The sequence below is a fragment of the Schistocerca nitens genome, chromosome 12 (assembly GCF_023898315.1).
Source record: "Schistocerca nitens isolate TAMUIC-IGC-003100 chromosome 12, iqSchNite1.1, whole genome shotgun sequence".
In the NCBI taxonomy this organism is placed as follows: domain Eukaryota; kingdom Metazoa; phylum Arthropoda; class Insecta; order Orthoptera; family Acrididae; genus Schistocerca; species Schistocerca nitens.
The window spans coordinates 97,936,988-97,949,806 of NC_064625.1; the positions used below are offsets into that span (position 1 = coordinate 97,936,988).

The 12,819-nt window shown below is 46.2% G+C and overlaps 1 protein-coding gene across 1 annotated transcript in view; it reads left to right on the forward strand.

The window, feature by feature from the left end:
• LOC126215017 (probable cytochrome P450 304a1) overlaps nucleotides 1-12,819 on the forward strand; it is a 93,638-nt gene that overhangs the window by 57,830 nt on the left and 22,989 nt on the right. Inside the window, exons 3-5 of the mRNA XM_049941640.1 lie at nucleotides 2,624-2,787; nucleotides 4,834-5,118; nucleotides 8,747-8,864. Of these exons, the coding sequence (XP_049797597.1) occupies nucleotides 2,624-2,787; nucleotides 4,834-5,118; nucleotides 8,747-8,864 (567 nt within the window). The remainder of the gene's footprint in view (nucleotides 1-2,623; nucleotides 2,788-4,833; nucleotides 5,119-8,746; nucleotides 8,865-12,819) is intronic.

The window sequence follows — 12,819 nt, forward strand, 5'->3', positions numbered from 1 at the left end:
GTCTTGGCTTGGCAGCCGTTGAGAATGGAGCTCCCGTTGGATGTTACCACCAAGCGCGAATTGCGCGCAGTTATTCGGTTTTGGAACGCAAAGGGCACTGCGCCGATTGAAATCCATCACCAACTGACAAAATTGTATGGTGAGTCGTGCATGGATGTCAAAAATGTTCGTAAGTGGTGTAAAGAGTTTGCAGCAGGTCGGACCGAAATGCACGACGAACAAAGGAGCGGGAGACAGTCAACTTCTGAGGAGGCAGTGTTGAAGGTTGAGCAAATCATGCGTGAAGATCGGCGGATGGCCCTGGATGATCTCTGAACGTTGGTTCCTGAGGTTTCGCAAAGCACCGCTCACAGAATTTTAACGGAGATTCATAACTTTCTGAAAAGCATGGCGGCGAGCTGGTATGACATGGACATACAAAAACTGCCACAGCGTCTACAAAAATGCACTGACAGAAATGGTGATTCTGTCGAAATATAGCTAAATGTTCAAGCTGTAAACTGATGTAAACCATTGTAGGAATAAACAGGTCTATGTACTTATAAAAAAATAGGAGACCTTACTTCTGGGGTTACCCTCGTAGCTGCAAAGGGCGTGCAATAAATAATGCAACGCATCTGTTTCCGAAAGCACGTTGGCTTTATTCAGGCTTCACCATATTATTCCCCAATCTTTTGGCTACAAAACCTTATTTTGCAATATAATCTCCGTCCAATGCGACTGCCTTACGCCACTTTATTGGGAGGGCCTACGTGCCTGCATGATGGTACCCTACTGGTCCACGTCAGAGTCAACATCTTGCTGCATCAATAACCACCCCACATCGACGTTCTGCTTCCACAGAGTGCATCCATCATTGGGCCAAACAGAAATCGGAAGGTGCGAGATCCGGGCTGCAGGGAGGATGAGGAAGTAAAGTCCTTTCAGTACTCCAACTTGTGAGGAGTTTGTCAGCCCTGCCAACAGAGACGTCCAGTTGAGTATTGGGGTCTCTCATTCTAAACCGCTGACCACCTCAAATGAGAGTGTCCACACGTTTCAACATTGCAGGAGTAACAGCTGCGTGAGGCCGGCCGTTACGCTGGAGATCGGACAGGTTCGCACGACCCTGTTACGATGATGACAGTCGCCTGGCCCAGCGACTGCTGTTCAGTGCCAGGTCTCTGCAGACATTCTTCAAACGCCTATGAATACGATTCTCTGGTTTTCCGCCCAAAGAAACTCGATGACAGCTCTCTGCTTGGAACGCACCTCCGTTGCAGACGGCATTTTGAAGGCTACCTATAGCGCGACTACCTACCGGAACTTCATAAAACTACAGGTACTGAAGGGGAAATATTCCACGATGTCCAACAATTTCAATATAATCTCCGTCCAATGCGACTGTCTAACGCCACTTTATTGGGAGGGCCTACTGCCTGCATGATGGTACCCTACTGGTCCACGTCAGAGTCAAACATCTTGCTGCATCAATAACCACCCTGCATCGATGTTCTGCGCCGGCCGATGTGGCCGAGCGGTTCTAGGCGCTTCAGTGTGGAACCGTGCGACCGCTACGTCGCAGGTTCGAATCCTGCCTTGGGCTTGGATGTGTGTGATGTCCTTAGGTTAGTTAGGTTTAAGTAGTTGTAAGTTCTAGGGGACTGATGACCTCAGATGTTAAGTCCCATAGTGCTCAGAGCCATTTGCACCATTTTTTTTCGATGTTCTGCTTTCCACAGAGTGCAACCTTCATTGGGCAAAACAGATAGAAATCGGAAGGTGCGAGATCCGGGCTGAATTACAACTTTTGCAGGCGAAACTGGCCGAGAAGAAAAAGTGTTGCATTAATTATCGAAAGTCTCTCGTAAATTCATATTCAGTGTTGACAAATTTCTCTTTTTCAGAAATGCTTTTCTTGCTATTGTCAAACTATGTTTGATGTCTTTATTTCGGTCACTGTCTGTTATTTTTTCTATTGAAATAAACTTCGTGTACTACTTCTATTATCCCTTTTCCCAAACTTCATTTCATTTAATTGAACTACATTTTATTATGGTCGTTTTACTTTTGCTGATGTTCAAAAATGGTTCAAATGGCTCTGAGCACTGTGGGACTTAACATCTGAGGTCATCAGTCCCCTAGACGTTAGAGCTACTTAAACCTAACTAACCTAAGGACATCATACACATCCATGCCCGAGGCAGGATTCGAACCTACGACCGTAGCGGTCGTGTGGTTCCAGACTGAAGCGCCTAGAACCGCTCGGTCACTGCTGATGCCCATCTTATAACCTATTTTTAAGACACTATACAGTCTACTCAAGTGGTATTCCAACTCATTTGCTTCTCTGACAGAGTTTCAGTGTCACAGACAAGCTTCGGAGTTTTAACTTCTTCTCCCTGCGCTTGAATCAACTTTCCAAGTTTCTCTGTGGTTTTGTTTACTGCTTGCCCAATGGACATAGTGAACAAAGTTGGGGACAGGCTACAACTCCGGCTCAGTACCTTCTCAACCAATTCTTTCTTATTACATCCTTCGATGCTTGTAAGCGTGTAGTCTAAAATGTTTGAAGCTCTTTTCTTTTTAGTGACAACTAATTACCAGGGCGCCGGTTACAAGCACGTTTGTCGCCTTTCCGCAGGCATCTTCTTCACGGAGGGCCCTCGCTGGCTGGAGCAGAAGCGCTTCTCACTGAGGAACATGAGGGACTTCGGGTTCGGCCGCCGCTCTGAGAAACTGGAGGCGGAGATCGCGGCGGAGCTGCGGGATCTGGTGGAGCTGATCCGTGGAGGCCGCGAGGACCAGGTGCGTCTGTCTAGAGTCCAGCCTGCCCGTCTGGTTGCCAAGCTACTCAGCAGTGTCCCTCTGTTGCGGTGCCTAAAGTGTTTCATGTTGCTTTGCGGTCAGATCCAAAAATATGGTATATTCGATTTCAGGCATAAGCTGAAGCGTATGCAGAAATTTTTCCAAGAGATTGTTCTAAAACTGCCATCATTGATACATTAATGAGACGAATGATTACAATCATTTGCTTAATAGTCTCTTGGTTCACATTTGGAACGCAATACATCAACGAATATGCGTGGCATTGATTCGGTAAGTCCTCTGTAGATTTCCAGAGGTGTGCAGCACTATGTGTCTATGCAGATCAAGAACTTCCCCAGTGCTTAAGGGCGCAGAGATGGGAACCAGTAGCATTCCAAGAGTTTGTCACCGGGTTCAGATCAGGCGTATTTGGTGGTAAAGACATCAAGCTCCTAAAAGCTCTGTAGCAAGATTCTCGCCTTCTGACACGGACGCTTATCCTGCTGAAAGATGCCACCACCGTCGAGGAAAACATGAAGTGTGAAGCGATGCAGCTGTTTTCCAATAATGTTCACGAAGTCGACAGCTACGGTGGTGCCTTCTATCACGGGCCCCATGGAAGCTCAGGTGAATGTCCGTAACAGAATAATACTCACCTCAACGACCTGCATCTGTAATGCAGTGCATGTTTTGAGCACCATTTCGCCTGGATGACAGCGTATCCGGACATGATCATCGACCTGGTGCTGCAAAAAATGTGATTCATTCGACTAGGCGATGCGTTTCCACTGATCCATGCTCCAGTCTCGGTTCCGTACCCACTTTCAGTCGTAATTGATGACGGAGTTAGGTCAATATGTGAACACATTGGGGTCGACTGCTGTGGAGGCCATGTTCGCTGAACACAGTCTCCAAAACTCGCTGTCACATCTGCACAGTCCTGCTTCGCGGAGTGGGCAAGCCCCTGACCGCTACGGTCGCAGGTTCGAATCCTGCGTCGGGGCCGGCCAGGGTTGGCCGAGCGGTTCTAGGCGCTGCAGTCTGGACTGCGCGACCGCTATGGTCGCAGGTTCAAATCCTGCCTCGGGCATGGATGTGTGTGATGTCCTTAGGTTAGTTAGGTTCAGTAGTCCTTAGTTCTAGAGGACTGATGACCTCAGATGTTAAGTCCCATAGTGCTCAGAGCCATTTGATTTGAACCTGCCTCGGGCATGGATGTGTGTGATGTCCTCAGACCTTGCAGAACTAGCACTCCTGGAAGAAAGGATATTGCGGAGACATGGCTTAGCCACAGCCTGGGGGATGTTTCCAGAATCAGCGCACACTCCGCTGCACAGTGAAAAATCTAGTGCTACTTCTGCAAGGTTCGCAGGAGAGCTTCTGCGAAGTTTGGAAAGTAGGAGACGAGGTCCTGCCGGGAGCAAACCTGTGAGGACGGGGCGTGAGTCGTGCTTGGGTAGCTCAGATGGTAGGGCACTTGCCTGCGAAAGGCAAAGGTCCCGAGTTCGAGTCTCGGTCCGGCACACAGTTTTAATCTGCCCGCGCGGGATCAGCCGAGCGGTCTGATGGGCGCTGCAGTCATGGACTGTGGGGCTGGTCCCGGCGGAGGATCGAGTCCTCCCTCGGGCATGGGTGTATGTCTTTGTCGTTAGGATAATTTAGGTTAAGGAGTGTGTAAGCTTAGGGAGTGATGACCTTAGCAGTTAAGTCCAATAAGATTTCACACACATTTTTTAGTTTTAATCTGGCAGGAAGTTTCGTATCAGCGCACAATCCGCTGCAGAGTGAAAATCTCATTCTGGATTCGGAGGGATCTTGATAAGATTTGAAAGTGCTATAAATATAGGCAACTAGTTTTAAATGTTCAGAAATGTAAAAGTGTGCATTTCCCAAAATGAAAAAAACGTTTATCCTATGACTGATGTCAGCAGCCGTGTTGGCTGGTGTTACAAGGCCAGATCTGTCTTATACGCGGTGCTATCGAATGAAACGCGCCGGGCGTGTGTGCGACTGCGCTACAAGCGGCGCTGTGTGGCGTTTCGGCAGGCGGTGGTGCGGCCGTCGTCAGGCGCGAGCAGCGTGCTGCTGCCGGAGGTGCTGACGCCGGTCTTCATCAACGGCCTGCTGCCGGTGTACGCGGGGTCGCGGCTGCCGCGCTCGGCCGACGAGACGGCGCGCCAGATGGGCCGCGCCGCGCTCCAGTTCCAGAAGTCCAGCGACACCACGGGCGGCTTCCTCACGCTGCACCCCTGGCTGGCGTGGCTCGCGCCCCGCCTCTCCGGATACCTCGACCACACCGAGGGCTCCGACAAGATGCGCCGCTTCCTCGAGGTGAGTGCGGCTCCTCCCGGGACCGTTTTAACCCCTCTGGCCGCTGATAAGCGTCCCGCACCAGATTATCACTTTGCCCAAGACGAAAATTAACCGTTGGCTGAAATATGCTGACATAAAACTCTTTTTTCCAGAAAAAATAAATGAAGAAATACTAAAATGTAGACTTTCAAGGCCGGAAATGTCATGTCCATTATAATTATCCGGGCTGTTATGCCGTGGTCGGTTGATGAATTCTGTGTCAATTCCCAACGTTTCGTCTCCGACTGCGGGAGACATCTTCAGGGGGGTCTGATGCTACAGTCAGTAGCGAGCCAGTGGGTGTGTTGGACCATCCATCGAGCTACAGACCCCCTTGAAGATGTCCTCAGCAGACTGGGACGAAACGTTGGGAACTGACACAGAATTCATCAACCGACCACAGCATAACAGCCTGGATAATTATAATGGAGATGAAGAAATGTCATCAAATTATGAGGGGCATCCAAATAAAACCCGTTCGCTAGTGTAAAGTAACGGTAACCATTTTATTAACTCAAAAATATAGTTATACACAGTACACACACTCAAAAATAGTTGCTAAAACTGTTGGTCCATTCATTCCATTGCGACACTAGCCGCTCGATACCATCCTTGAAGAAGCTACACTACTGGCCATTAAAATTGCTACACCAAGAAGAAATGTAGATGATAAACAGGTATTCATTGGACAAATATATTATACTAGAACTGACATCTGATTACATTTTCACGCAATTTGGGTGCATAGATCCTGAGAAATCAGTACCCAGAACAACCATGTCTGGCCGAATGCGAGTCCAGTGTGCTAGCCACTGCGCCATCTCGCTCGGTGCCTCGGTCATGGATGTTTGTGACGTCCTTACGTTAGTTACGTTTAAGTAGTTCTAAGTTCCAGGGAACTGATGACCACAGCAGTTTAAGTCCCATAGTTCTCAGAGCCATTTGAACTTACATACAGTAAATTACAAGCTGCAAGTGTTTTTCGTGATTTGTCAGAGGCATTTGACTCTATGAAAGATAACATACTTTTAAGTAAATTAAATGCTTGGGAATGACTGGCAATGCCACAATATGGTTCAAGCTGTACCTCACAAAAAGGAAACGAAGAATGTCAGTACAAGAGCCCAGTGAGTCAAGTTATCAGTCAGATTGGAGATTAATTTTATGTAATGTTTCCATAAGGCGAGGTTCAACAACCGTGAAGTATTTTATAAAATGCATTTTAACCATCAGCTGTTTATTTGTTCCATTAGTCATCTACCGGCTTCGGTTATTAATGGTCATCCAGGATGTAGGGTATAACAGGTTAGTTAAAATCATCCCATATACCCGTGATGTCTGTCTATTTGACATGAGATATGACTGCCGGTATTCTAAGACCAATTATGTCAGGTGTTTGTAGAATTTCAGTGGATAAATTCCATATTATTCAACTTCAAAGAATATGGGATGCTTTTAACTAATCTGTTGTACCCTACATCCATAATAATGGTTAAAAATCGAAACTGGGCTAATCTGGATGATGGGTAATAACGAAAACCGGTAGATGGACAAATAAACAGCTGGTAATTAAAATGCATTTCATAAAATTAATTTTATGTGTTGTCTCACGAGAGACCATCTTAGCCATTCCTTTTCTTGCGTATATTAATGATTTCTCATCAGTTATATTGCTAAGCACAGACTTCTTTTTTGCTGATGATATAATTAATGAAATAAATGGCAATATAGTCATATTTTTGTACTTTCAACATTGCAGAACAGTCAGAAATCGTGATAATCTACACTACTGGCCATTAAAATTGCTACACCACGAAGATGACGTGCTACAGACGCGAAATTTAACCGACAGGGAAAAGATGCTGTGATATGCAAATGATTAGCTTCACAGAGCATTCACACAAGGTTGGCGCCGGTAGCGGTACCTACAACGTGCTGACATGAGGAACGGTTCCAACCGATTTCTCACACACAAACAGCAGTTGACGGGCATTGCCTGGTGAAACGGTGTTGTAATGCCTCGTGTAAGGAGGAGAAATGCGTACCATCACGTTTCCGACTTTGATAAAGGTCGGATTGTAGCCTATCGCGATTGCGGTTTATCGTATCGCGACATTGCTGGTCGCGTTGGTCGAGATCCAATGAGTGTTAGCAGAATATGGAATCGATGGGTTCAGGAGGGTAATATGGAACGCTGTGCTGGATCCCAACGGCCTCGTATCACTAGCAGTGGAGATGACAGGCATCTTATCCGCATGGTTGTAATGGATCGTGCAGCCACGTCTCGATCCCTGAGTCAACAGATGGGGACGTTTGCAAGACAACAACAATCTGCACGAACAGTTCGACGACGTTTGCAGTATCATGCACTATCAGCTCGGAGACCGTGGCTGCGGTTACCCTTGACGCTGCATCACAGACAGGAGCGCCTGCGATGGTGTACTCAACGACAAGCCTGTGTGCGCGAATTGCAAAACGTCGTTTTTTCGGATGAATCCAGGTCCTGTTTACAGCATCAGCGTGTATTCGTCATCGCCATACTGGCGTATCACCCGGCGTGCTGGTAAAGGGTTACACGTCTCGGTCGCTTTCAGATGTGTTACCACCAGTGGCTCTACCCTTCATTCGATCCCTGCGAAACGCTATATTTCAGCAGGATAATGCACGACCGCATGTTGCAAGTCCTGTACGGGCCTTTCTGGATACAGACAATGTTCGACTGCTGCCCTGGCCAGCACATTCTCCAGATCTCTCACCAATTGAAAACGTCTGGTGAATGGTGGCCGAGCAACTGGCTCGTCACAATACGCGAGTCACTACTCTTGATGAACTGTGGTATTGTATTGAAGCTGCATGGGCAGCTGTACCTGTACACGCCATCCAAGCTCTGTTTGACTCAATGCCCTGGCGTATCAAGCCCGTTATTACTGCCAGAGGTGATTGTTCTGGGTACTGATTTCCAGGATCTATGCACCCAAATGCGTTCTAGTATAATATTGCGTTCTAGTATATTTGTCCAATGAATATCCGTTTATCAACTGCATTTCTTCTAGGTGTAGCAATTTTAATGGCCAGTAGTGTAATATACAAGAAACTGTCAGCCTCGATTGCGGTAATGAAACCACAGTAGAAGTACTTGAAATATCTTACTCATGATATTTTATTGAAACTTTGCTTCACAATTTCTAAAAACAACTAACTTGTCCCTTACTGTTTAAAGCGGAGGTCTTCATAAGTCAACAGTATTTGCAATCAAGTGCTTTCAGTAACGTGAACAGATATTTTGAACAGAACTGTCAGAACTCAGATTTTATTTGTAGATAAATGTCAAATTATTCACACATTTTTTGTAATTAATCAGGATGCATATGAAATCTTGAATGGATATTGTGTAGGGTACTGTTCACAGTTGTATTTTTTATTCACTGTATAGTATGAAGGGATCCGTGCAATGTGTATTGTTTCTAAATGAATAAACTACTACTACTGCTACTACTACTATATCTTCATGCATGCGATATTTAATCTTCTGATAGAGCCTGCTTTCATTTTTTCCCTTTTCTAACTCTTGCTTATGGCAGAATTTATATGTTTCGATTTTTCGCAGCCATATATTGAGGAGCACAAGAAGACCTACTCCGACGACTACATGCGAGACTTCATCGACTCCTACCTGCGCGAAATTGGGGAGCGGGAGAAAACCGGAGAACCGACAACGTTTACCAGTAAGTTCAGAACACTTTGACACCTCGCTGCTTGATGACGTGCACGACATATATCTCACTCCTTTTTCACGAAAAATTTCACAGGAGTATGCAGCTTAGGACTGCCAGCTTCTACAGTAAATCAGTACTGGACACCATCGATAACTCCAAATTTTTATGCCGATGATTTGCTATTAGGGTACCGTACCACAACCGGAAAAAACGGAGCCCTTATAGAATCACAATGTTGAGCGTTTGTCTTTTCAAAGACCTTCCTCTCAGGAACGAGTAGACGGATCAAGTTCATAATTATGTCACATATTAACGCCTACAGTGTCTTAGCGATGTAAAGAAGTGAAGCATCTCAGTCAATGTATTCAAAACATACAACCATTTAAGCAACATACACTCCTGGAAATTGAAATAAGAACACCGTGAATTCATTGTCCCAGGAAGGGGAAACTTTATTGACACCTTCCTGGGGTCAGATACATCACATGATCACACTGACAGAACCACAGGCACATAGACACAGGCAACAGAGCATGCACAATGTCGGCACTAGTACAGTGTATATCCACCTTTCGCAGCAATGCAGGCTGCTATTCTCCCATGGAGACGATCGTAGAGACGCTGGATGTAATCCTGTGGAACGGCTTGCCATGCCATTTCCACCTGGCGCCTCAGTTGGACCAGCGTTCGTGCTGGACGTGCAGACCGCGTGAGACGACGCTTCATCCAGTCCCAAACATGCTCAATGGGAGACAGATCCGGAGATCTTGCTGGCCAGGGTAGTTGACTTACACCTTCTAGAGCACGTTGGGTGGCACGGGATACATGCGGACGTGCATTGTCCTGTTGGAACAGCAAGTTCCCTTGACGGTCTAGGAATGGTAGAACGATGGGTTCGATGACGGTTTGGATGTACCGTGCACTATTCAGTGTCCCCTCGACGATCACCAGTGGTGTACGGCCAGTGTAGGAGATCGCTCCCCACACCATGATGCCGGGTGTTGGCCCTGTGTGCCTCGGTCGTATGCAGTCCTGATTGTGGCGCTCACCTGCACGGCGCCAAACACGCATACGACCATCATTGGCACCAAGGCAGAAGCGACTCTCATCGCTGAAGACGACACGTCTCCATTCGTCCCTCCATTCACGCCTGTCGCGACACCACTGGAGGCGGGCTGCACGATGTTGGGGCGTGAGCGGAAGACGGCCTAACGGTGTGCGGGACCGTAGCCTAGCTTCATGGAGACGGTTGCGAATGGTCCTCGCCGATACCCCAGGAGCAACAGTGTCCCTAATTTGCTGGGAAGTGGCGGTGCGGTCCCCTACGGCACTGCGTAGGATCCTACGGTCTTGGCGTGCATCCGTGCGTCGCTGCGGTCCGGTCCCAGGTCGACGGGCACGTGCACCTTCCGCCGACCACTGGCGACAACATCGATGTACTGTGGAGACCTCACGCCCCACGTGTTGAGCAATTCGGCGGTACGTCCACCCGGCCTCCCGCATGCCCACTATACGCCCTCGCTCAAAGTCCGTCAACTGCACATACGGTTCACGTCCACGCTGTCGCGGCATGCTACCAGTGTTAAAGACTGCGATGGAGCTCCGTATGCCACGGCAAACTGGCTGACACTGACGGCGGCGGTGCACAAATGCTGCGCAGCTAGCGCCATTCGACGGCCAACACCGCGGTTCCTGGTGTGTCCGCTGTGCCGTGCGTGTGATCATTGCTTGTACAGCCCTGTCGCAGTGTCCGGAGCAAGTATGGTGGGTCTGACACACCGGTGTCAATGTGTTCTTTTTTCCATTTCCAGGAGTGTATTTTGATACTCGCAAGCTCCTTCATCAAAACCGACAGGGTACTTCACGTTGACTTAGTATCATGAAATTTATCAAGAAGCAAGGTTTCACACTACAATCAAAAGAAAAATTTCGAAATTGTTGATGTGATCTTATTAGGGCCATCAGGCTCTCTTACATCGGACCAGGGTTTCACACAAACAGTGCTTTCTTTGCGCCACAGTTACCAGTTGTTTATGTTGTTGTTGTTGTTGTTGTCTTCAGTCCTAAGACTGGTTTGATGCAGCTCTCCATGCTACTTTATCCTGTGCAAGATTCTTCATCTCCCAGTGCCTACTGCAAACTACATCCTTCTGAATCTGCTTAGTGTATTCATCTCTTGGTCTCCCTCTACGATTTTTACCCTCCACGCTGCCCTCCAGTACTAAATTAGTGATCCCTTGATGCCTCAGAATATGTCCTAACAAGCGATCCCTTCTTCTACTCGGGTTGTGCCACAAATTTCTCTTCTTCCCAATTCCATTCAGTACCTCCTCATTATTTATGTAATCTACCCATCTAATCTTCAGCATTCTTCTGTAGCACCACATTTCGAAAGCTGCTTTTCTCTTCTTGTCTAAACTATTTATCGTCCACGTTTCACTTCCATATATGGCTACACTCCATACAAATACTTTCAGAAACGACTTCCTGACATTTAAATCTATACTCGATGTTAACAAATTACTCTTCTTCAGAAACGCTTTCCTTGCCATTGCCAGTCTACATTTTACATCCTCTCTACTTCGACCATCATCAGTTATTTTGCTCCCCAAATAGCAAAACACATTTACTACTTTAAGTGTCTCATTTCCTAATCTAATTCCCGCAACATCACCCGATTTAATTCGACTAAATTCCATTATCCTCGTTTTGCTTTTGCAGGTGTTCATCTCATATCCTCCTTTCAAGGCATTGTCCATTCCGTTCAGCTGCTCTTCCCGGTTCTTTGCTGTCTCTGACAGAATTACAATGTCATCGGCGAACCTCAAAGCTTTATTTCTTCTCCGTGGATTTTAATTCCTACTCCGAATTTTTATTTTGTCTCCTTCACTGCTTGCTCAACATACAGATTAAATAACATCGGGGAGAATCTACAACCCTGTCTCACTCCCTTCCCAACCACTGCTTCCCTTTCATAACCCTCGACTCATATAACTGCCATCTGTTTTCTGTCCAAATCGTAAATAGCCTTTCGTTCTCTGTGTTTGACCCCTGCCACCTTCAGAATATGAAAGACAGTATTCCAGTCAACACTGTCAAAAGCTTTCTCTAAGTCTACAAATGCTAGAAAAGTAGGTTTGTCTTTCCTTAATCTATTTTCTAACATAAGTCGTAGGGTCAGTATTGCCTCACGTGTTCCAACATTTCTACGGAATCCAACCCGATCTTCCTCGAGGTCGGCTTCTACCAGTTTTTCCATTCGTCTGTAAAGAATTCTTGTTAGTATTTTGCAACCGCGGATTATTGAACTGATAGTTCGGCAAATTTCACACGAAAAAGATAGTCATTTTTTTTATCAGTCTATCTGCCTGTCCGCCCATCTGTTAAGAGCTCTTCTTATTAGGAAGAGGTAGACATATCAAGTTGACGATGTAGGAAAGTGAAGCTTTTAAGACAGTACCATCAAAAAATATGGTCATTTATGTCATATTTTGATACTCCTAAACTCACTCTTTAAAACCTATAGGGTCCTTCTCGTTGACATAGAATTATTAAATTTGACAAGTAGAAAGGTTTCAGAGTAAAAGTATAGGAAAAAAACATATAATAGTGAATTTGTAATTATATAACACGAAAAAAATATTTTACTCTCATTTGTTACTACCCGATTTCAAACTTAAAATCGAAACATTCTCGAAAGTTTTGGAAACCTGGGACCGATATCTTGCCGTATCAGTGCCGACAACAGGCAAAAACATCAACATCCTCCATTGGTTCAAATGGCTCTGAGTTCTATGGGACTCAACATCTGAGGTCATCAGTCCCCTAGAACTTAGAACTACTTACTGTGAAAGGAGATAAAAAAGTATTGGGGTACAATGGTCGTGCATCTCAACTCCTAAGGAATCAAATAATTGGTATCAGTCCCTAGACTTACACACTACATAAACTAACTTACGCTAAG